The sequence below is a fragment of the Drosophila guanche genome, unplaced genomic scaffold (assembly GCF_900245975.1).
Source record: "Drosophila guanche unplaced genomic scaffold, DGUA_6, whole genome shotgun sequence".
Taxonomy (NCBI): domain Eukaryota; kingdom Metazoa; phylum Arthropoda; class Insecta; order Diptera; family Drosophilidae; genus Drosophila; species Drosophila guanche.
In genome coordinates, this window is record NW_022995754.1 from 3,899,941 (window position 1) to 3,924,598 (window position 24,658).

At 48.1% G+C, this 24,658-nt stretch overlaps 3 protein-coding genes across 13 annotated transcripts in view; 1 reads left to right on the plus strand and 2 right to left on the minus strand.

Moving 5' to 3' along the window:
- The first annotated feature begins 88 nt into the window (after positions 1-88).
- LOC117589454 (serine protease nudel) lies at positions 89-9,470 on the plus strand. 2 transcript variants are annotated; one of them, XM_034281405.1, is made up of 16 exons: positions 89-592; positions 958-1,101; positions 1,163-2,761; positions 2,828-3,924; positions 3,980-4,456; positions 4,512-4,845; positions 4,903-6,088; positions 6,156-6,325; positions 6,390-6,503; positions 6,566-7,358; positions 7,415-7,606; positions 7,669-8,138; positions 8,213-8,504; positions 8,571-8,678; positions 8,742-8,885; positions 8,942-9,470. In XM_034281405.1, exons 1-16 carry the CDS (start codon positions 574-576, stop codon positions 9,357-9,359), a joined length of 7,557 nt encoding a protein of 2,518 aa, XP_034137296.1. In that variant the 5' UTR covers positions 89-573; the 3' UTR covers positions 9,360-9,470. The 2 variants fall into 2 exon arrangements, with proteins under 2 accessions (XP_034137296.1, XP_034137295.1); XM_034281404.1 differs by having other exon boundaries at positions 89-1,101.
- A 1,529-nt stretch (positions 9,471-10,999) lies between these two features.
- Positions 11,000-24,658, minus strand: part of LOC117588911 (supervillin) — a 123,798-nt gene continuing 110,139 nt past the window's right edge. For 9 of the 10 annotated variants that reach the window (XM_034280470.1, XM_034280468.1, XM_034280472.1 and 6 more), the window contains 6 exons: positions 14,993-15,134; positions 14,411-14,924; positions 14,190-14,347; positions 12,100-14,127; positions 11,790-12,037; positions 11,000-11,726 (listed from right to left, as the gene is read on the minus strand). In XM_034280470.1, the coding sequence (XP_034136361.1) occupies positions 11,487-11,726; positions 11,790-12,037; positions 12,100-14,127; positions 14,190-14,347; positions 14,411-14,924; positions 14,993-15,134 (3,330 nt within the window). In that variant the 3' untranslated portion in view covers positions 11,000-11,486. Of the gene's footprint in view, positions 11,727-11,789; positions 12,038-12,099; positions 14,128-14,189; positions 14,348-14,410; positions 14,925-14,992; positions 15,135-15,417; positions 15,606-24,658 lie in introns of those variants that run through there. The other variant, XM_034280480.1, reaches the window with a different exon arrangement.
- On the minus strand, positions 17,614-19,749 carry LOC117588913. The gene is made up of 2 exons (XM_034280485.1): positions 19,462-19,749; positions 17,614-19,314 (listed from the first exon to the last, which is right to left on the minus strand). Exon 2 carries the CDS (start codon positions 19,128-19,130, stop codon positions 18,180-18,182), a length of 951 nt encoding a protein of 316 aa, XP_034136376.1. The 5' UTR covers positions 19,131-19,314; positions 19,462-19,749; the 3' UTR covers positions 17,614-18,179.

Genomic DNA, 24,658 nt, shown 5'->3' on the forward strand with positions numbered 1-24,658 from the left:
CTTGCTGTGTTACTAGGCTGTATGTGTGTGTGGGGGGTGGGGGGAGCTCTACTGCTGGCTGAGTGGGTGGTTCGTTGCTCTGCAAATTCCCCTTCAACTTGCACTTTTGCCCATGGGTCGCCGTTTCTAGCTGACCTCGGCAAATGTTGCTCCGTTTTTCATTAACCAAAAAACTGTAAAGTTCGAAACGTAGCATAAAAATTGGCAGCGATATGCATTGGAAGTGGGTCGATCGAACGCTGATCCACTTTCCGGAAGCCTTCATAAGCCCAGCGAGCAGCCGGCGATGGCTTCAGTTGCCGTTTACCATTCGCCGTGTGTACCGTACCGTGTTGGAAGTCGTCGTCGTGGATATCAGATTCGATTTGGCTGCTTGTTTTGTGCTTTTTGTGAATTTTTTTGTTTGAGTGCACTGTAATTCGAGGCTCCTTGTTGGGAAGCTAATTAAACAAAGTGAAGAACATCGAAAAATAAAGCAAAATTGCATGTAAAACTTGCAACTGAGCTTCCAAAATGTATAGAGCATAAGTGATTGTGCCGCAAACACCACAAAAATAATAATTAATAATTAAAATGAGTTACAACATAGATGGTACGTGGAATACATATTAGGTTTTAAGCAAGAATATTACTCTAAATTATGTTAAACTCTACCATAAGTTATTCCATTTGAAGTTCCAATTTTGGTTCGCTTTTTTTGCATCAGCGTTTTTATTGAAATCAAAATTATTGCGAAATTGCTGAGCAGCCCAGAAATGGCTAATCAAAATAAAGTTCCAAAAAAGAAGCAAAGAATTGGCCGAGAATGTTTAATCATGTTAAAAAAGTAAAACGAATGTTCACAGCACTTTTAAGGGAATAGTTCAGTTTAAGTAATTTAGTTCAAATAAGCGCAGAGATTAATGTATTTTATTTGTGATAATTACGATTATAATTCGGAGAAAATGAAATTCTTAGAGTTGGAGGCTACCAGGCTGCTGCGTAAACCGCGTCACTGCTGTAGTCGTACGCCCAACAGACGCATCCTGGCCATCATCGTGCTGCTGATCCTGACGCTGTGCTTCTTGCTGATCTACCATGGCTTCGTGGTGGAGAAAATGGGTAAGAAAATGACTCCAAATGGAGTAGAATGAGTAAACTAATGACTGTTGCCCATTCCCAGAGCGCGGTCAGCAAATTGCCGCTTTGAATGAGAAGCATCGACAGCCCAAGGAGCCCTTCGATGAGGTTCAGGATGTTCTGATCGTCAGCCCACAGACATTGCACGTGAAGCTTGAAGATCGGGAGAGTCGCTTGAACAAATTGCGTTGGAAGTTTCGATTGAACAATCGACGCCGCTCACCGCGTGATCTCTTCCGAAGAGATCTACTTGATCCCCTACAGGTGGAGGCGCACATGCAGCACATCTACTCGAAGCTGAGGAGCAAGCGAGCCCGCGAGGCGCTCAGTTTGCTGGAGAGCGAGTATGTGCGCTGCAAGAAGCAAACGCCACACGACTGCATGTCCGCCTTTGTGCGGATGTACAACATGGCCAAGGAAATCACCGAAAAAATGGAGAAAATGAAGGCCATCATGAGGGAACAGCAGCCCCAGCTGGAGTCTGGCAGCATGGAGTCGAATGAAACCCGGGAGAAGACACAAGAGACGACAGCTGGACCCACGACAAGCGCAGCGAATGTCACAGAGGAGACGTATACGCAGAAGCCAGTTCGTTCCAAAATAAAGCCAGCGAGAATCAGCTGGATCATCGATGGCCATGACCACGACGACAGTGCGGTCTATACGGACAATACGCCAAAGACATTGACCACCAAAGAGCCAATGAACACCACAACTGTGCCGCTGGTGGAGACAACAACCCAGCAGGCAATGGCTGGGGAGACGACTGCACCAAGTGTGGGAACCTCTGTGGAGACCACAACGGAGCAAATCAGTTGGATCTTGGACCGCTTTGACAAGCCCAAGGAGATTGTGCACACCACAGAGGGGCCCAAGCAGCGAACCACCAGAGAGCTGACTACCACAGCAGCCACAATGAACGCTGGGCAGGAGCCCACCTCGGAGAATGTTGTGTGGGAGAGAAATCTGACAACAGATGCACCCGAAGCTCTGTCCACGACCACTGCAGCAGCAGCAACATCACACACTGAGACACTGCCCCGGAAGCTGCAGTTTGATTGGATCATTGATGGCGAGGAAGTTGTTGAACCAGAGCCAGAGTTGGGTAACTCTAGCACCACCACAACCACCACCACACAAGCGACTGTTAGCACAACCGAAGCTAGCGATAGGCAGAACTTTACGGCATATCCGACCAAGCCAAAGCCCGTGAAGATAAGCTGGATCATTGACAGCGATGTGATCAGCGCAGAAGTGAGCAGCACGACCACACAACCAAAGCTAACGACCACAACGGAGATGTCCAGCAGCAGCAGCACAACTACAGCCAGAACCACCACTAAGACAGGTTCGCGCATTCCTCTGCATCCACTGGACAATCCCAGCAGCATTGAGAACATGCTCGAGAGCTTTGAGCGGCATGAACAGGATAAGCCTATCCTAAAGGTGCTCCCCAGCAACGAATCTGTGGAGGAAACAGCGACACTGCTTTACGAGCGCCAGCACTGGCTGAAAGAGTTCGAGAAGCAGGCCATGGAAGCGAAGGATGAGCTGATAGACACCTTCGGCACGGCGCTGGATGCCAAAGTGTTGGAAAAAATGGGACCCAAAATCAATCCACTCAATGGACATCTTCTGAATGGTAAGCCAAAGGCACTCTCTTGACTTTGGGCAAGATTAATACTCCATTTTTGTGTTTCCCCCACAGCTGCGGATGCACAACTGATGACGCTTTGCGAGCGAATGCGTAACAAAGTGGCTGCCATGTCGGATGTCGCAGAGACCAAGCAAATGGGAGAGACGTTCACGGCGTCGCCCAGTGTGCAGTTCACCAGCCGAGCGCCCGGCGGATTCCCTGTTTCTGGAGAGACCATGAAGGCCTCGGCGCAGTTCATGTTCAACCCGAATCTCGGCATGCCCAGCATTCCCGTTTGCTTCTACATGACGCCAGCCAACTTCCGCATGCCCATGTGGTCGGCCGCACCCACATTTATGGGCATGCAGGGAGCACACTTTGGTGGACCATCCAACAATGGTGGCGGAGGTGGCGTGTTCTTTGTGCCCCAGCAGTTCGGACCGAGCGGCAACTTCTTTGGTGGCAGCGGCGGCTCCGGAGCAGGTGGACAGGGCGCCAATATCTTCTCGAAGAATGCTTCACCACAGAAAATGACAAATGCCCAGCAGCAGGTCTACTGCAGCTACATGCAGAACCAGTCGGGACAGGGACTGCAGCAGGGACTCAACCAGCAGCAAGGACTCAACCATCAGCAAGGACTCAACCAGCAGCAGGGTGTCGGCCAGTCGCCCTTCTCCAATGCCAACTTCAAGATGCGCCACGATGCCAATCAGACTAGCGCGGTCCAACATCAGGGACAGATTATCTACGCCAGTTATGCGGGACTCCCGCAGCAGCCAATGGAGCGCTCGCAGTGCTCGGAACCGGATCAGGTGTCGTGCTATGGCGGCCATGAGTGCATTCCAGCCTCCCAGTGGTGCGACAACCGTGTGGACTGCAAGGATGGCAGCGATGAGTCTGCCTGCACCTGTGGCGACCGACTGGACGAGGAGCGGCTGTGCGATGGCTATCAGGACTGCCCCATGGGCGAGGATGAGCTGGGCTGCTTTGGCTGCGAGGCGCTGGCCTTCTCCTGCTACGAGAATCAAGAGGAATATGCTCGCCACAATCGCTCCACGATAGCCATGTGCTACAGCCGCCTGGAGCGTTGCGATGGCTTCCTCAATTGCCTGAATGGTCGCGATGAGCAGCAGTGCAGCATGCTGGTCACAGATGTCACACATCATATGGTAAGTTCGCTCCCTCTGCGCTTTTCCCTTCTAATCCCGCTCTTTTGTTCTCCAGTCACACGCTGCCTCTGCCTCGGAGGGTTATCTGTATCACAATCATCGCGGCGATTGGCATCCCGTGTGCAACAATGGCGAAAAGTGGGCCAACGCTGCCTGCGAACAAGATGCAAAGATGGAGGGAGCTGTGCCCGAGCTCACCTTTAAACCGCTGATACTGCCAGGTCCCTTTATTGAGCCTTCGCTGCACGCGGGCATACACTTTGCCCAGGCCTGTCATGGACGCAACAACGCAGACTCCCTAGTGGATCATGTGGCCTATGTCCAGTGCCCGCCGACGCAGTGTGGAGTGCCCAAGAATACGACCAAAATGGAGCACTCGAAGCGCGTGAAGAGAGCAGTGGCAAAGGAAACTATCGGCGAGGGACGCATTGTGGGTGGCGGCTACACGAGTGCCCTTCAGTGGCCCTTTGTGGTGGCCATCTATCGTGATGGAAAGTTCCATTGCGGTGGCACCATCTACTCGGATCGTTGGGTGAGTACAGCGAGGATTTCTCCCCTCTATGTGATTTAAAACTCTTCCTTTACAGATCATTAGTGCCGCTCATTGTGTCATTAAATATGCCAAATATTACTACGAGGTGCGTGCTGGTCTGTTGCGTCGCTCCAGCTACTCTCCTGCCACCCAGATCCAGCCAGTGTCCCATGTAGTCGTACATCAGGCCTACGAAAGGCGCAGCATGCGCAACGATCTGTCGCTGCTGCGTCTAGCCAATCCGCTGCACTTTAATCGCTGGGTGAAGCCCATCTGTCTGCCTGATCAGGGAAGGACAACCTTCGGCGACGATTGGATATGGGGCCCCGAGGAGCACACCCTCTGCACGGTGGTAGGATGGGGTGCCATCAGAGAGAAGGGTCCAAGTAGTAAGCTGCGACAAACTCCAACCAAAAGCTGATACTAAATTGTAAAATCTTTGACAGGTGATCCGCTGCGACAGGTGACGGTGCCCATACGCAAGCGCTGCACGGATCCAGAGGATCAGGCGTCTGAGGATATTTGTGCTGGCGATCCTAATGGTGGCCGGGATGCCTGTCAAGGCGATTCTGGTGGTCCACTCTTCTGCCGCAGCGTCACCCAACCGGAGCAGTTCTATCTCGCTGGAGTGGTGAGCCATGGAAATGGCTGTGCGCGTCCCCAGGAGTTTGGCGTCTACACGAGGGTGGCCTTGTACCTGGACTGGCTCGAGATGGCGGTGTCACCTCGCCTGCTGCCTGCACGCAAACCGATGCAGCTGTGTCCGGGATTCATGTGCGTGTGGGGTGGCAAGCGGTGCATAGCCAAGCGACAGCGCTGCGATCGGAATGTCGATTGTTTGGGTGGTGAGGATGAAGTCGGTTGTGTCTATAACTTTATACCCGATATGGTGGGAGGCACACAACAGAATGTAAGCACCACAACGGAGAGTGATTATCATCCGCTGAAGGAGCATGAAGAGGATAGCAAACAGCGTCAGGATATTGCTATAGAAGATGCTGAATTGCTGGCAGAACAAGATGAGGCTGAAGCGTGGCAAAGCACAACTTTCCAAAGTGAAAATGAAATTGATTCCACGCTGTCTGTGGATGTAACGACCACTCCATCAGGGGATTTGTCCGAAAGAATAGAAACCACAACAAAAATGGACTCAACAACGACAGCGGCAGCCACAACAATAGAAACAACAACGATTACGTCAACAACAACAATTGCTCAAACCACAACAATGCCTACCTCAACAGAGGATTTCAAGAAGCTCACCGATTTGGTTACGCAATTGCTGGAGGAGAGCACAACAATGATGAGCAGCACCTTGTCTGCAGTCACAACAGATGCGCCTACAACAACAATCACAACGGAGGGAACCAAGGAAACTACATCCACGGAAGTCACAACTACGACAACTACACCCAGCAGCAGTAGTTCTACTCCCGCTACCACAACTACCAAGTTTACGACTGCCAGGCCCACTACAACTACGCCCAACAGTAGCTCTACTCCTTCTATCACAACGACTAAGCTCACGACTGCCAGGCCCACAGCAACCACAACCTTAGCGCCAACTACAAGTACCCCTCAACACACAGCGACCATTAAAACGGAGATACCCAATAAATTTGTATGCAAAAAGTAAGTAAAAAGAAAGACACAACTCTTGTAAGGATAAACCAGTTAATCTCATTGAAATGGTCTACAGAATGTCTCAGATTGTGCAGCTGCAGATGCGCTGTGATCGGAAGGTGGACTGCGAGGATGGCACGGATGAGCTGGAGTGCAGCTGTCGGGACTACATGAAGGGCAGTCTGCGTGCACTCATATGCGATGGCAAAGCGGATTGCGAGGATCTAACCGATGAACAGGATTGCGGTAGGCAGCAAAACCAACTCTCATTATATTCCAACTAAGAATTGCCTTTCAATCCCCCCAACAGTTGGCTGTCAAGCAAATGAGTTCCGCTGCCCGTTGTCCAAGACCTGCGTGCCACTGGCGAAGCGCTGTGACAACTCCGTGGACTGTCAGTTCAAGGAGGACGAAAAGGATTGCTGTAAGTGAAAAAACAGAATGGAAGTAGCCATAAAAGAAGCTTATGTTTTTCCCCTCCAACAGTTGCCCTGACGAATGGCCAAGATGTGCACTTTGATATCCATCAGCAGCCGCAGTTTAGCAGCGCTGGAATCTTCTCCAGAAACGCACATGGCGTCTGGCGTGTTGTGTGCGCCCATGAGACGGGCTACCATGAGCACCAGGCCAACACGGCGGATGCAGTGTGCGCGCTGCTTGGCTTCAAGGGAGCCCACTACTTCAATAGCTCGGAGTTTGTAAGCCAGCGGGATGTTCATTCCATTACACCAGAGCTGAAGGGAAAGACTCAGCTGGTTGTGGAGCTCCGTTCCATGGACAATGACAACGACCAGCTGTCGGACAACGAGGAGGCAATGCCAGTGCAGGGCCTGCCTTTGCCCACGAGACCGGAGAAGGACCGCCTGCTGTCAAGCATGTGTCTGGGCATCTATGTAGAGTGCAATCCCCTCTCCAACAAGACAACGCCCCTGAAAACGCTGAGTGCGGGGCAGGCGGTCAAGCAAAAGCCTGCGGAGGAGATGCCAATCCTCAAGCCCACCATTGAGACGCACAACCGACCCAATGTCCACTTCAAGCCGCAAGAGCCAGCCACTATGATTGTCAACAAAAAGGACGAAGTACTCGACCGTTTAGATAACCTAATCAAGAGCAAGAAGAACAGGACGCTGCTAGTAAACGAGCAGCTGCACGAGGCCATCGAGGATCTGCACTGGCCCTGGCTGGCCGATGTCTATGCCAATGGGGAGCTCTGGTGCATCGGTGTGCTAATCGACAAGCACTGGCTGCTGGTACACGAGAGCTGTCTCTCGGGCATAAGGTAAGTCGAATGCTTTGGAACATTTTATTAAACTGATATCTATAAATACCTTCCAGCCTCGAGACGCACTATGTTAGCGCACTGCTGGGCGGTGGCAAAAACAAACGCTCCCTCCACAGAAGCAATCACGAGCAAATTCGTCGCGTGGACTGCTTTGAAGCAGTACCCAAGTCCAATGTTCTGCTGTTTCATTTGGAGAAACCTGCACGCTTTAGCCATCATGTGCTGCCCACATTCCTGCCCGACAGGTGAGTAGCGTAGATTGCAATAGCAATCTGGGAAGTTGTTCTAATTGGTTCTTCCATTGCAGTACTCCCCATAATCACACTGCTGTTCAGGATTGCATTAGCGTGCTGCACGACGAGAGTTCCGGGCGAATTAAAACGGTTGCCATTACACAGATCATGAATAACCCGAAGTGTTCGTCGTGCTATAAGCTGCAGGAGAAGCAGCCGCCTGTGAATCTCATGCGCTTGCTGAATGTCAGTGCAGAGGATATGGCCTCCATTTCGGAGGAGGTGGAGCTTATCAATGGTGCAGCCGCAACGGAACTCCCAGCCATCACAAAGTTCACCAGTTGCCATCAGTTTGGGCTAAAGAACCTCAGTGACACGCACCACAATCCCATTGATCAGGGAGTGCTTGTCTGTCGCGACTCGCACTCGGGCTGGTTCCCCTCGGCTCTGTTTAGCTACAACAACTCCGATTGCCAGAGCTTCAAGCAACCATTCGGCATTGAGACATTGGAGCGGGCCTACAAATCACTGCAGGACATTATAGGTGGGCTGTGCTATTAGCAAAGCTCCAAATAAGTTTTAAACTTAAAAACTTTCTGATTTCTGCCCCAAAACTAGATCAACCCAGCTGTAAAAATCCACAAGCACCTCCCGACTGCAGCACTCATCGCTGCCCGCTGGGTATTTGTCTGCCCCAATCGGCGATTTGCAATGACAGAGCCGATTGTCATGACGGAAGCGATGAGCAGGAGGCCAAATGTCGAAAGCTGAAGCAGAGATGTGCCCCGGGAGAGATGAAGTGTCGCTCTAGTTTCAAGTGTTTGCCCAAGAACAAGTTCTGTGATCATGTGCCAGACTGTGAGGACATGACCGATGAGCCGACCATCTGCAGTTGCTTTACCTATCTACAGTGAGTCCTAGCTGAATAGGCCTCTTATGGTTACCGTTATACATATGTTTCGATTTTCATCTGTAGAGCCACGGATCCCGCCAAGATATGCGATGGAAAACGAAACTGTTGGGACAAGAGCGATGAGAGTTCTGTGCTTTGCAATTGCACGTCGGATCACTTTCAATGTAGTTCGTGAGTTAAACAATGCTTATATTACATTGTAAGTTAATATCTTATTCAATTTTATATATCTAGTTCCCCGGAGGATTGTATTCCACGCGATTTTGTGTGCGACAAAGAGCCCGACTGCCCCAATGGCGAGGATGAGCGATACTGCTTTGGCATAGAGCATCCATTGCACCAGCAAAAGAAGGATTTCTTTGCCCACAACCAATACAAGTATGTATCCATCGATAATGCCAGTCAAATCTATATTAAATCTATATCTTTTTCAGCACTAAGGTGATTGCCCCACAGTATGGACAAGTGATTGAGCAAACCTATGGCATCTGGCACACCAAGTGCTTCCCGAAGAGTGCTCCGCCCAACATGGATGAAGTGCGAGAGATATGCAAGAAGCTGGGCTACAATCCCTACCGGCAGCCCAGCTATCGTCTGATTGATGACGAGGAGAACAAGGCCGTGCAAACGTATGAGCTGTTGGACCAGCGAGGGCGCATGTTCAGCAATGACTCGCTGGTGGGCAAATACCGTGACCCCACCAAGGCGCTGATTGTCAGCAAATTCTCGCCGCTGCAGCTCAACGAACGGCTGACTCTGTTCCTCAAGTCAAGCAGGCCCATTGCGGAGCTGGTCAGGTGGAATGCAACCGACTCTGATCGGTGCTACAGGCTGGAGATTCGATGCGCCTGAAGAAGCTGTCCCTAGCCCCCTCTCTGTCAAGTGCCTTCCTCTAAAATCTCTCCATTATCCTTTGTACGTTTTAGTAGCAAATAAATGCGAGAGCAATCATTTAATTTAAAACTATGTTTTATTTATGCAGGTTTTCTATGGTTGCAGTGTTTTTTTTTGCAGTCGCAAAGTAACTAAAAGTATGCTACGAATTATACTTGAAATTCACCAAACTGAAACAAACAACATCGAAAGGTAACTAAAAGCATGCTACGAATTTTGTATGCAATAAAGTCGTTGCAAACAAAAGGTGGTGCATACTTTTAGTTACTTTGCGATCACCGAAAAATTAATTCAGTTTCATAACAGCCAGCTTTTGACAGACTGCAAAAACTTAAAACCAGCTACTTGCTGCTGATTTATGTTCGCCTAGTACTCGGTCAGAAATTTGAGTCCATTTGAGCGATGCAATTTCCGAAAATTGGTTGTTGTACAACAATTAATGTTTGTTGTACAACAATAACAAAAACCACCATTGTTGTACAACAATTTTGTTGTTGTTGTACAGCAACAAATATTGACAACAACAACAAGGAGGACTGTTTTTGTGGTTTTCTCCGCTATTTGTGGGCGGATCGGGAGGACGTCCCCGTTCGTTTGGCATCAAGGACATTAAGGATCAATTATCCTTCAAGCCATATCTTGGCTATTCTTCAACCGATTTGGGCGTGCCACACCGTTTCGTAATCAGGACAACTTTTGTGATCCTTTTCAGTCAAGTCCTTTTTCAGGACATCAAGGATTAAGGATATAATTTCCATAACTCGACCATTTCTCTTCCGAACCGGGCGTAGCACGTGTCCTCGTGAGCGGAAGAGTCTCAAGAATCCTTTTCGCTCATAAAGGACCTCTAAAACTGCAAGTATATACTATTTTAAGCTATTTTATAAAATAAAGAATCGACCAGCCCAAAAGCATGCCACCCTTTTTGGAAAGTAAAGAAAGCTAGGCTACCCCCAAAAGTATGCCCTGGTTTTTGATATACCTGAATATGTTTTGGGTGTTTTGCTTTTTTGGATACCAAAAAAGTATATATATTTTATGGTACGGTTTCTTTGTTTATTATTATATGTTAAGTTGTATATATGTCCCTGTCAAGGATCAAGGATACTTGGTCCAGTCATAAGTATCTTGTTTTCGCTATTTGTGGATCGATAGGGAGTAGCCACCCCTCATGATCGGCCAATGAAAACATTTCCTTAGCACCGTAAAGAATCCAATGATTTCCGCTATGTATGGGGAAAACTGTTGCCCATGGCTTCCTGTGTAATTGAAAAGGGTCCCTGATTTTGCAGTAGTCCCTATCTAGAATATTTTCTTCCTGTGATCGTTTAGGCATTCCTTGATGGAGTCCTTTTCACAGATCAATGATAAAGGCATTTCTTGCGACCAAACAATACATTAACTTAAAATATTGAAGTGTTATTTAATAAAAAATAATAACTAAATATACGCGATTGTTTTAACATAATAAAAACACAAACACATAGGCCATTAGATATTAAATTAGGAGAATAAAGCTAGCATTCAAATGATTTCGAAATTTAAACAATGAAATAACGAGAGCTCGTTGCGCTTTTTGTTGCTTTTTGGTGTTTTTCTTGCGGAGATTGAACAAATGCAAATTTCGTTAAATCGCTCAAATAATAATACATTAAAATAAAATACATAATGTAAAAACAACTTAATATTTATATACAGGTATAATCGATGGACTCTGAACAGTTGAATGAGTTGGTTGTCGAATGAAGCGATTTGAAGTTTATTGCCTGGCATCGTGCACTTGCATAATAGTCGTGCAGTGTCGCCTGCTTGCATATAACTACTACATATAAAAGGATATATATCATATGTAGTTTGTGTGTAAAATAGAGAGTACATAGGGATATGCGCACGTGTGTATATATGATACTTGTTTAGATATATATATATATAGAATATACTATGTTATATAGTAAGTTATGTCAGTGCCCGTTGCAAAAGCATCGCCGCATACAAAAGTGTGCTTAGAAAAGTGTGTGTATGGGTGTGTGGTTTGTGTGGTTTGTGATTGTGTTCAAGTCTATATGGTTGCATTGTGCCTCTCTCCTAGAACAGGCCCCGCTCCTTCTTCAGCTTGGTCTGCTTCCAGATGGGCAGCTGCTCAAACTCCGCCCGACTGCAGCCCAGGGCCACCTGAAAGTCCTCGGCATTCAAGTAGACCTCCAGTCGCGTGGGCTCCACTCCCTCGGGCAGTGGTCGCCCCTTGAGCACCTCCAAAGGATACTCTGTCTGTGTCATTTGTGCCAGCATTGTGCTAATTTCAATGATATCATCCGTACGGCCATCCTAAGGGTTCCACAAATATGAGTTAAGAAACAGTTTATTGTGGCTTAACTTCAACCGACTCACCTCTACATTGATTTCCCTGACATCGGCACGCTCATTCCACTCCGGAAAGAGTGCTCTGAATGCCAATGGTTCGAGGCCTGCCCACACCACCTGGCCCTTGACGCCATGGAACGCTTCCTTCACATTCTCACCGTGCTTGGCACGCCAATAGTCGACGGCCGTCTCGAGGGCAGCGCGTCTCTCTGAGATCCAGCGATTAACACCAGCCCGATTGTCATTTGTGGGGCTGCTTCTCTCATCCGTTGTTACTGAAAACAAAAAACAAACAATTAATTATCTACTCTGGCCATTAGCTTGATTGAAAACTTACTCTTTATATCCTCAAGTGGCCACCAGCCCATCCAGAGCCACAGCTCATCGCCATCATCCAACAGGAAGATGGTCGGCTGACGTGCATTGTAGAGTTGCGCCTGGCTAAACGGATACGGACTGTACTTGTCCTGGCACCGCAGTGGATCGCTCAGCTCCAAGGCTTTGAACACGCCCTGTGTGCTGGAGAAGTTGAAGATCCTCAGCTGGTAGTCGAAGGATTTGGTGGACTTCAGCAGGCTGCCATAGTCCGTGCGCTGCTCTTCCAAACCCAAAGCCTTCTTGCAGTCCTCACTCTCGTCGCCCTCCTCCAGCTCTGTGAGGATGGCAGCACTTTCGCAACTGAAGAGATCCTTGGGCATTTGCTTGACTAACTCCTGGGCAGCCTCCAGAGCCACACTGCGTGAGTGTGGAGCGCTCTTCGAGCCATGCCAGACGATGACGAGTCCCTGGCTGCCGTGAATCATGAGCATGGAGCTGCGGGAACGCAGTTGCTGCGACTGGCAGTCCACCTCCTTTAGCAGCGACTCCTCGGGCACATTGCCCTGCAGTTGGTAGAGTCGCCACTGGTTGCGCTTCTCCAGGCACTGCTCCTTGCGGCCGCGATGCTGCCACAGCTGGCGGAACAGACGCACAAAGGCCGTGCACTCATCGCCCTGGGCCACCAGCAGCTGGGAGCCCTTCTCCTTGTCCAGCTCCACAGTCAAGAGAGCGGCGGCACCCTTCTCATTGGCACTCGAGTCCTGTCCCTGCCACGTGAAGTAGACGCAACGATCGCGACCCACAGTGCTTCTGTTGGACACCTTTCCGCTCAGCTCTCGCACGGTCACCGATATCTGATAGATCCAGCGGACAATGTAGCTCTCGGCGGAGTAGAAGTGGCCGTAATCCTCGCTACCGTTGGCCGCATCGAAGTTGAACTCGTGTATCTGCCACTTGTCGGTGGACTTGGTGATGACATCAAAGTGCCGCATCGTGTCGTTGTCGTAGTAGAAGTTTCCCCTCCCGAGGTTCGACTGTTCCAGCACCAGATTGGGCTCCTGGTAGGGCTCGCCCTTGTGCAGCGCCGCTCCATTGAGGGCACGCACCACATGCACGCCATTCGCCAGGTAGTCCTTCTCCAGATCCTCCCTCTCCAGCTCCGGCCAGTCGCTGAACTTCTCCTTGAACAGCGCCGTCTCCATGTTCTGGGTAATCTTCCCAAGCACGCACCAGTCTGGCCTTTCCGCGCATCGCTTGGCGTAGGTGGTGCTCTCACGGCGACCGACAATGGAGACATAGTTGAGGGGATTCAGGTAGCACTGGGCATAGTCTGCCGAATCCTTGGCCACAAAGTGCTCCTGGGCCAGCCGCATGGCCGCCCGCTTGGCATCCGACGTGGCGTTCTTGCCATTCCACACGTACAGCTCGCTGCCAAAGTCAAACACAAGCACCTTGCGTGTGTCCAACATGTCCACCTTGGGTATGCAGCCCCAGTACTTGTCCAGCGGGATGAGAGCGTCATCCTGGAACTCGTAGATCTTGTTCGTCTCAATCAGACTGCTCTCGAAGACATCATCCTCGTCGGCATGGCCACATTCGGGAATCTCATACGCCTCCTCCTCCGGCTTGCCGAGCAGCGACCAGAACTGGCGCCACTGCCGCTCGTTGACGAATTTGCCATCCGAGAGGATCACCTCCTGGCTGGCCGTGCAGCCCAGATCCTTGTTCTCCACGATGGCAGCGCAGATCTTCTTGCTGCGCGAGATCTCAATGACATTCGCGAAGGAGCCCACGTAGCGGTAGAGCTGGGAGCCCGAGACTAGAATGAAGCAATCGCCGCGATTCAGCGACGTGTGAATGGGAGCCACCAGACGGGTCTGCACATGAGTGCGCCCCTTGACATGCAGCAGCATCACCGGTTTGTGGGGCAGCCACATCTGCTGCAGTGGCAGCGATGACGACCTCAAGGCCACTGCCTTGAAGTCCTCTATGGAGGCCAGTCCGGCAATGGCTTCAGCGGCGAGATTTCCATTTCCAGGCTGTCCGACTGTGACGGAGCACGGAAAAGGATTAGCAGGGTACTCTAATAAAAGTGGCAGCATGACTTACATGACTCCAGCTTGAGGCGACGCAACTCTCGCTCGGCCACTCCTGTGCGCAGTTCCGTGTACTCCGAAGTGATGTCGCTGCGTGCCGCCAGACTCTTGAGGGGATTGCGGGCAGCACGACGTCCCTTAGGTCCCTGCACATGCCGTTTGCTCACCAAACTAAAAAAAGATAAACTCAATTTAGTTGCCGAATGGCATGGGATTGCTCCTCCAAGAACTCACCGCTCTGTGGGCTTTATGTCATCGAAGGCGCTGATCTCCACCTCCGCCGCAGCCTCCTTCTGCTGTGCATTGGCTGTGGGCTGTGTGGCAAAGAAGTTCTCGAAGGTCTCCTTGTCGTCATGTCGTGGCACCTGTATCCTCGAACCCACATTCGTGGGCGCTGCAGCACTCTTGTTGTTGGCCAGCTCCTTGTTCTGTTTGGCATTCTGCGGGGAACTGCGCTCCCCATCCGAGTCGGAGCTGCTGCTGTTCGAGCGGCTCAAAGTGGAGATCTCCTCCTCGGGATTGACGCTGAGGCTGCGCTGCGTAGTCTTGGCAGTGTTAGTGCTGCTGGTCACCATCATGGAGGGGCTCTTGGCCAGGCCCAGCTGCGGCTGATTGGCACTGCGCACCTCCAGCATGGGACACTTCTTGGCCGCATCGTTGGTCGAGCGCTCAAACTGCAACTCCACCGGGGACTGGGCCTTCTTCTGCAGTCGTCCAGCGACTGTGAACTTCTTGGCATCGGTTTGTTCTGCCAAAAAAGAGAATGGGAATGTTAAAGTGAGAACTGTGATAGAGATTAATTTCGTTGCCACTTACCTATGCGCTGCTTCCAGTTCTCCGAGTTGGATTTGAGTTTGCCCAAGCGATCGGAGACCTTGCCGCCCTCAAGGCTGGTGGGTATCAGTGGCGAGGGTGGCAGCGGCTTGTCCGACAGCGAGTGGGCCAGAGAGAGCGACTCCTGAAAAAAAGAGATTCAAGAGATTCGCATGAATATTCGTGATTACATTCACTTTCAAAACAAAAACGTTGTCACCCACGCGCTAAGCGCCAAATTTTGAGTTTTCAATATGCGCATTTATAAAGAAATTAACCAACAAAAATATTTATAATGGCCACACAAATATGGCAAACAGTTGGCCTTATCGGGGTAACCGGGTTACCCCACACTTGGCCATGACTCACACACAATCATCTTCTCACTTGTTTGTGCTTCTGTTTTGTGTTTAGGGAAAAGCTCTTACCAGTTTAACTTTTTCCATTTGCAGCTATTTGTTTATTCAAATTTTGCTAATCAAACCAGCTGGGGGTTGGGGATTGGCACACCTCAAACCTCAAAACGCTTAAACGTTAAGTACGCTCCATTAGAGACCAGAGCCCGTAATGACAAAACAAACGACGACACAGACACAGATCAATCGAATGGATGCGCAAAATGTACGAGTATCAGACACCACAATGCCAATTTGGCGACTGCTAAACGCTGGCGCTTGGCTAATTGCGCACCTGGCTGGAGCCCCGATGCGGAGAGCGAGAGAGCGCACGATTAGATAAGGGGCTAAAAGAGGAGACCGACAGCGAACGACCCCTCCTAGTACTTGCTTTGTTTGGTTTGCATTCCGCTCAAAAGTAAATAAATTCATAAGCTGTCAATACGGAAGAAAAGTGCAAACTCGTAAATGGAAAATGGAAATGTTTACACAACGCAAGAGCATAAGTTATATGATATCTACAAATGTATATGGTAGTGCTACAACCAAAATATCCCCTTAATCTTATCTGAAATTCTTGCAACTGTATCTGTGTCTTTGGGTGAAGTTCACTCACTGAATTATCGTGTTTTAAGGTAGTAAATATCATAAGTTTTATCTTGAATTATGCAATATTTGTGGAATGTTTATGTTTGTCCAACTTTAGCCCCATTTCTATAGCAGGCTACGCCACTGGCTTTATGCAATTGTATTATCACATAATTTGTGCACTACTTTGATAATTATTATTAACTTTTGCAATTGTCATTGCCGAAGAGACAACCTTCACTCTTTCCTTCAGCGGAATTCTCTTGAATTTCAGCGTGTGTCATGCCATCAATCTCTCTCTCGTTTGCCCTCTCTCTCTTCGCCACAAGCCCCCATGAATCAATCATGAGTCATCCAATATAAATTGATAAAACGCATACACGATATATGGGTAAAAGCAGGCATAAACCGTGGGGCTAATGAACAGGGGAAACAAAGCTCTACAGCAATTCGATTAAACGAATATTTCGATGGAATGGATACCTTACCCAAACCCAATCCGAGTTGTGGTTGTACCTCCTAAAAGGTAAGAGATACTTCTGTGAAGGAGCGGCCCAAAAAGGGGAACCTACCTTAGCCAAAAGACAAGAAAAAACATCCACCTCATCCAAAAGGTAGAAATATCATCAAATAAATGCCAATTTATTATATTTTATTGGTTGCTGTGTCTACGCTGTAGATATTTGCGTGACATTTGCATTTGCTTTTGCTTTCGAGGGAAATATATATTTGGAACTACCACTGAAAATGTTAAGATTAGCATATGAATATGCTCATTTGTTGTTGTTGTGTTTCTTTGGTTGTTTTGCAATGCGGAAAAGGCCATCAGCCATCAGCCATATCGAATACGAATCAATTAGGCCAAATTACGTTGGCTTTTTGGTCAAGTTCAAGTGCAGAATGTGTGCACAGAAAAATCTCAATTTGTAAACTGGAAATATGTCCAATCCCCATCCCCGTTTTTTATTCCATTTGATTGGCGAGTGGCTTATTCCGCTCGCGAGTGTCTGGATAGATAAGCCCTGCGCCCTCTCGCTTGTGGTTTTCCATTGTCGTTTCTGTGCCAGTGTTGATTGCAACAAGTGTTGCAATGTTCCACAACAGTTCATTGGCCCCTGCTGAAATGCCCCACACCTTTCACTGTAGGGTACGAGCATACCATGGTTCAGTCTCCGCAGCTCTTTATTATTTATCTGCGCTACGTTGCCTTTGGTTTGCCATCAAATCAATCAAAAAAGCCACAGCATAAAGGAATTACCTCATTTCATTCCCTCCCCCTGTCTATCACAGCTTCCCAACGTTTCGGCGATTTATAATTAATGGAACGTTCATCCAACATTTTGATTTGCGTCACTTAATTTGACAAATTGTGGGGCTTAGACGGGGAAATCTCTCCTCTCGAAGACACGCTTCGATGATGCCACTTTTGATGCTAAAATTTGTGCCTACAGAAATGCAAAATAAATAGTCGAGCAGCTGTGTCCGTGCAGGCGAAAACTGTATGCAGATAAATAAATAAACTTTTAGCATTCGAACCCTGTCTTCTGCCTTGCTGCAGCTGTTTATACGAAAGGGAATCGTTTTTTTGTTTTTTTTTGATTGTTAATAAAAACAGATACACACTCGTACTCGTACTCGTAATTATTGCTTCGTTTTGTTGTGTATTTTTGTTGCATTTGATACAGTTTTCTTGTAGGTTTAAGTTATACATTTAATCATACAAGTAATACTAGAAATTCATATTCATATTTCATACATATTTAATACATATTTAATTTGCGATAGGATCGTTTTAGTTATACATATGAGATGCATCGCTATGCTATGTTTTACCCCAGAGACAATAAATGAGACAAAATCAACATTTAGCTGACGGTTAAATAAGTACAGGGAAATCGCTGTTTACTTTGACTTGTTTAAGGTTTCATTGATTAAACAAACAAAATGCATATGGAAGGAAGGAGGGGGGCTATATAAACTATAGGAAGGCGTGGCAAGGCAACCCTCTACCCATTTCTGAGTCACAATCGTGGGGAACAAAGGCGATGCGATGCGATGCGATGCGATGAGGGTACGATTAGGACGGGGCTAAAGTCTTCCGGGTGACCCGATTTCGATTCCGTTTCTGACTCATGGGCCATGGGGCGGGTGGATGGCACTAAAAACTGATCATTCATCAAATCTTTTGATACTGGAACTGTCCTCCCTCATCTGGTGTCGTTCACATAGGTTGCCTCTTCCACGCAGGATGACTGCTCCTCGTTCAGCAGATCCGTGATGGAGTACGCGGACAATGGACGCGAGAACCTTCGCTCCGAGAGAATGTCATCGATGCTGGTGACGGGCGACAGGCTGTTGCAGTCCGCATAGAAAGCGTGCGGCTCCTCGGCGCTCCTGGCAATCACCTGGAAGATGTCCTCCATGCTGGACTTGAGGCACAGCGACGGCGGCTGCCGCAGCAGCACTGGGGACGCTGGCTCCGGCGAGCTGCTCAGCGGAGAGGCAGTCGAGGGTGTGGCTGAGGTGCCACGGGTGCGTCGCACCACCGGCACCGTCATCGGTTCCCAGTCGCTGTGTGAGGGTGAGGACTTCTTGGAGGGCTCTTCCTCCAGTTCCTGCCATAGCTGCATAGCCTGCTCGATGTGCTGCAACTGCGCCGAGAGCTGTGTGGCGATGCTCGTCTTGCGGGAGGCGCAGGGCGTGGAGTCGTGCGAGTCATCGCTGGCACCAAACATCCGGATTTCGGGCAGGACGGGCGACACCCGGCTCACCTGCCGCGTGGCACCCGTCTCGAACATGCGTGCGATTTTGGTCACATTACTCCGCTTTACTGGCGCTGGCACTGGGGGCTCCTCCTTCGTCGCTGTCGAAGTCTGTCGCTTGGGATAGACGCGTGTGACGGGCTTCCGCGCCTTCGGCTTCTGCTTGGAGGCCGCCGCCTCCTGGGCCTGGACGTGACAGCACAGCTCGGGGCCGTAACAGCGATGGTACTTGTTGCGATTCGCTTCGTAGTCCGCGTCCGCGAAGCGTTTCATTCGCAGCAGGGACTTGGGCAGCAGCGTGAGGAAGACATAGGTGACCAGCAGGTAGGGCAGGCATCCCGCCCACTCCCAGGCCGTCTCCAGGTAGACCATGTACTCAGTCGGCACGTCCATCATGTATCCGTGCAGTCACGTATCCGTCGGATGTTGTTATCACAAATTAGTTTCGCTTTCGACTGGTTTATTGGTTCACTTTTTTCGTTCGCTTGTTTCACGCTTATACTCGTGTGCAGTTTTTTTTATTATTTGTACTCGATAAGCGGCAAAAGTAATATTTATTATGACATCACATCACATCAATCTACACAGGAATTGGTTAAATATTTATTATAGCTTTTTCTAGCATTCTTTCACTTTAGAGATTAGCGGAAAACTTTGCGAAATTTATTCAATTTTACAAAGTTTTCCTCCAGGCTCCACTCTCATCACTCTTCCCACTCGCACACACCTTTCGTCAAGTGCTGTCAGCTGCACTTTGCCATTCGATTTGCATTAACACGCGCATTTATGTTTTGAATTTTTGTGTATTTTTATCGCCGTCTGACATCTGATACGAGTATCCCGCCACACAGAACCGTGTGCTTTACGAGTCGTTTTTATTTTGTAATTTTTAGTGCGGCATTTATTTATTTTTTATATTTTTTTGTTTTTTTTGCAAGTGGACGCGCTTTTGTATTCCGTTGCGCCTTCGCGGTCGTTCGTTCACTTTGGATCCCCCTTTTGAACTATGTGGTATGTGGGGACGGTGACGCTGTGCCGCTGCTACGGCCCCTAACTGCTACCCAAAACTTAACGAAAGCTCCGCGCGCTCGACGCGCTTCTTCGCGCCACTCTCTCTGTGTCTCTCTTTCTGCTGTTGTTCTCTCTGTTTCAGTTCTCTCTCTCTCTGTGCTGTATGATGCTGTGCTTTCGTTCAGTTATTGGCCTCTCGCTCTGACCCTCAGCTGCTTTGGTTGGGCTGCACTTGCGCAGAATTCTCTTCAGTTCTTTGCTGTTCCGTTTGTCCGTTTTGGGTCCCTTGGGTCAAGTTGTTGTTGTGCTGATAAGGAGATGCGGGTGGAGGGACGTAGCTTTGCAGCAGATTCAAGCGAGTGAGAGAGTCAGAAGATGTGCAACTTTCATTTCAAAGAAGTTCTTTGATCGTTGCAAAGCCAAGGGAAAGGAGCTCAACTCTGTCTTGTGATTGATATGAAAATTGGTTTGAAATCTCCCCAAAAAGAAAAAGGTTCCTTAAAACGTTTAAATTGCAGCAGCTTAAGAGCAGGGAAAAGGTGTATCTACTATACAGAGCGTACGTTTGCCTCATATAATATTTGCATGGCTCTCCACATTTCATACACAATTTCTCAGCAACGTTTATTTGCTGGGTTTATCAGCTCTGTGTTGCTACACCGAGAGGCCTGCGTCTGCGACTGCGACATATGCAAACAGCTCACGTATGTAAATAAACCAAATATAGAACACGAGAAACAGCAACAATAACAACGATCATCATAGCAATTACAACAATAGCCACAGCAATAGCAATAGAAACAAATGTCTGGCTGGCTGCCCCTTTGTGATTTATGGGAATTTATTGCTAATTGTTGACTTTGCCGCCACTGTAGACATTTGTGTCATCTTTCTGTAAGATTTTCCATCTAATATATTTATTTGTAAGATTTTCCACTACGCGTGTATTGTATCTGTAAGATTTTCCATCTACTATAAATTTTAGGGGCGAAACAGATGCGCCTTTCGTAGCACTTTTCGGCCTAAGTGAAATCAAATTGAGTTATTTTTGAGCATTTTGCGTGGGTTTTTGGTTCTGGTTGTGATTCTGTTTTGACGATTTGTAATGGCCAAGCGGATTGCGGTCACATTTGATGTTTGTTTTTTGGCAATCGCACTTTCGAGAAAGTTGCGTTTGGATTTCTTGGAGGTGCCATAATCGGGTGGGTGGATCGGGCATAGGTAAATCGGTGGATCGGTGCTTAGCGCTGGTGTGTGCGAGCGGACAAGTGGAATGTCAGCCTTGTAACACTTTTTGTATGTATTCAAATATATTTGGATTTCTCATATTTCATAATCACATTTTTGCACATTTATGCTTGCACTCTGAAGCGAATGCTAGAAAAAACTATGAATAAATTTTGCAATCGGCTGGCTTCCTGCTGCTGCATTTGACAGTCGATGTTTATGCAATTCAGGAAACTCACTTCACATTACTTTTTATGCAACCCGAATGGCAGGCCGAGCGATCGGATCGGTGCAAAGAGCGGGTTTTCAGAGGCAACGGCAGTGCGACGGGCACGTTTTGCCGCTTATCAATTTTAATGTCAATTGCTGCAGCAGCAATACACGTAAATGCATAGAGCACTAAAAATAATAATAAAATAAAGATCAAGTGGAAAGGAAAGTAATGCGAATGCCGAACCGAACGCCTCGAAACCGCGACTGGGAATGGATCGTACGTTACAGTACGTGGGACACCAAAAGCTTGCTCAAAGCCGGCTCTTCCCAAGAGAGCTACAAGAGAGAGGCAGAAAGACCGATCTGATGATGAAGTGGAGGCTGTGACTGCTGCTCTCCCCAAGTGCCAGGCCAAAGAGGAGGCAGCAGGAGGAGGCAGGCATTTTTAAATTAAACTAAGCGTAATAAACAAGATCATTGTGGAGGGACAGGGCCTTCAAGGGGAGAACAAAGGCAGCAACTACAAAGAGGAAGAGCGAAAGAGAGAGAGAGAGAGAGAGAGTTTTGGAGGCACAAAAAAAGGGCCTGGACAGGCAGCAGAAATTCCACAGATGAATCACAAATGCAGACGCGAATGCAGACCTAATGCGAATTTAATTAAAACCCAACTAAAAATAAATCCATGCCGGGAGCTCATCGCGAGTCAACACAATGAGGTAATTGTCTAAAAATTCAATAAGCCAGAAAGATGTAAAAACTGCTGACAAGTAGCTGACAAAAAAGAGAGATACAAAGATACATGAAAATACAAGCGAAATTAAAGAGTTTTTACTAGCCTGCCACCACCTTATCGGAGGGCAGAAAAAGAAGAAAGAAAATAAATGAATCACACACAGAAGGCAATAAAAATAATCAGCAATAAGCAGGCACAGGCAGCAGCGGCATACTTGCAGCTTGTAGATACAAGCAGCACAAGATACAGATACAAAGATACACGCAAAGGAAACGGCGAGGGAAGACTGGGACGCCGATGAGGGGGACAACGATATGGCGGCCGCAGTTGATTTTTAGAAGTTTATGGAACAACTTGGGGCTACTGTTGTTGTCACTGGGCCCTGCCGGGGCATGCCAGCTAGCAGCAGCTAGCTAGCAGCAGCAACAATAAGAATAATGAAGTAACCAGAGGACAGGCAGCGCAAAAAAAAGGCAACAAAAAATTGCAAGTATATCAAATTTACAAAACAATTTACAACAGTCTGAGGAGGCATGGGGCATGAAGCAAAGAGGCTGGGCGGCTGGGCAGCTGGGAGGCAGAAGATGAGCACGTTCAAGATCAAGACAGAGATCAAATGCTGGACCTAGGCCAGACAGAGAGCTCTGCTAGTGGCTCCTCCAGTAACAACAACATCTGCTAGTTAGAAACAGAGCCCCAACAGAGTCCAAACCCAAAGACAACCTTCATGCCATGCTCCTTCTCTTTGCTCAGTTTGTAATTGTTGCAGCAACGACTATGCCCGATGTGGCTGCTGCTGCTGCTGCTGTGGTGGTGCAGCCCACAAGGCAAGTTTTTGAGGGAAAATTATGGCAAAATGGAAGTTGGCAGCAGCAGGACTGAAGAAGGAGCAGCAACAGGGAGTGGGCTGCAGCTCAACGAAAAGAGAAGTCTCGTCTATATTTAACTGGGATGCTGGAACTCCTCCTGATGCTGCTGTTGCTCTCTCCTTGGATCCCTCTCTGCCCTTCATTATTATGCGCATTTTCATGCTGCCAGCCAGCCGATCGTAGCTTGATAAATTGTGCTAAATTATAAGTGAACTCTTTTTGCGCACAATCATAAACAACACACACTCTGGGGACACAACGTCAACAGGGCATGGATGGCCCGACTAATTGCTCATACGCCACCTTGATTTCTGCTTTTTGGGATCTTTGCCAAACAGCGCATGAAAATCGCAGACTTTTCCGAGCAACAGAGCAGAGAGCTGAGAAGCAGAAGCAGCGCAAAAGTGGAATACAGAAGCAGAAAGTCATCTTAATTATTAATAAATTGTAGTCTAATGGCTGTCAGACTGATGTCTGATGCGACAGCGTAGAAAATGAGGGTAGAACAGTGGGGAAAATGTGCCCACTGCCATGGGTATGCCCCATGCGCTGTCATTTCCCATTGACCTTGCGCCACTGTACGGTACGCTTGGCGCGCTTCAAAAACGTAACGAAACAAACAACAACAAATGGGAGGCAAGACTCCACTCCAAGTGGCATGTAATTCGCTGCCAACAACAACACTTCAAAACTCATTTGCCCGCGCCACTGAGTGGAGAGGGTTAGTGTGCGGGCAGTGGGGAGTTTATTTTGGAATGGTGTGTGGGTCAGAAGATCGCTTTGACATAATTTCCTCATAATATTTCTCCCGCTGTCTTGCAGTGCCAACCCACAGCTGACACCCCAGAGGAGTCCGCTGATGAGTAAGCCCCCCACATGTGGCAGCAGGAGGAGGCGGCAGCGACGGGTCTTTCAAACGTAATTAAATGTGATTACTTTGTGCAATTCGCGGGGAGGGGAGTCTGCGGAGAAGCAGGCAGAAGACCCGCATAATTATGGACCAGAAGTAACCGTTTAATCAGCCACAAACCAAGATGGGAGGATAGAGTAGGAAAGAGAGAGGCAGGGAAAAGTTCACTAAACTTCATTTATGGCTCAAAGCTAATTGACAGTCTAAACGGAATCTGTCGCTGTATCCATTTCTCTGGCATTTTTGCCAGCATTGCGGTGCAAGTGCCGCTCTGATATGTGGCCATGCCCATAAAAGTTAATGGACAGCTGATACTTTTTGGACATGGCCAGTGAAATTTTACGGCAAAACAACTAGGCTAAAGCCGGTAGTGACATCACAGCTGCGTCACGTTTGCCGTTTTCGTTTTCATTCGAATTAAAGTAATATTTCATTAAAATGTCCAATTACTTTGCTGATGCTCTGGTTTCCGACTTCCACATATTCAGGCACCAAAGGCCAAAGAGATGCTTGCGGCGGCTGTTTAAGAAAGGTTGTCTAGCGCCGCATGGCGTGTTTTCGTTGAAGCACAAATGTAAGTGGCGCCACTATGAACATGGCGGCAACAATTGGAAGTAGTAGATACAGTTTCAGTAGCATATTTTGGGGTGTATAACAAATCAGTAACAATTGGCGCAATTTTCAAATTTTGTGGGTTGGCAAGACTGATCTGTTTTTGATGCTCACCTCCTCTAGGGTTTGGTTTTTAGGATTTCAATTTTTATTACATTTCCATTTAAAGGTTTTTAGGTTTTCCTTTTCCACGTTTTATTTTAAGTACCTCGAGTTTTGTTAGAACCAAAAAGGTTCCTCTTCGAAGACTACTCGTAAAAGTAATTTTTGTGTTGTTTAGCAAAGGTTTTTTTTTCTAAAAGCAAAAGTTGTTTTGCTGCCTTCTACTCTATCAGAACTTTGACTGACA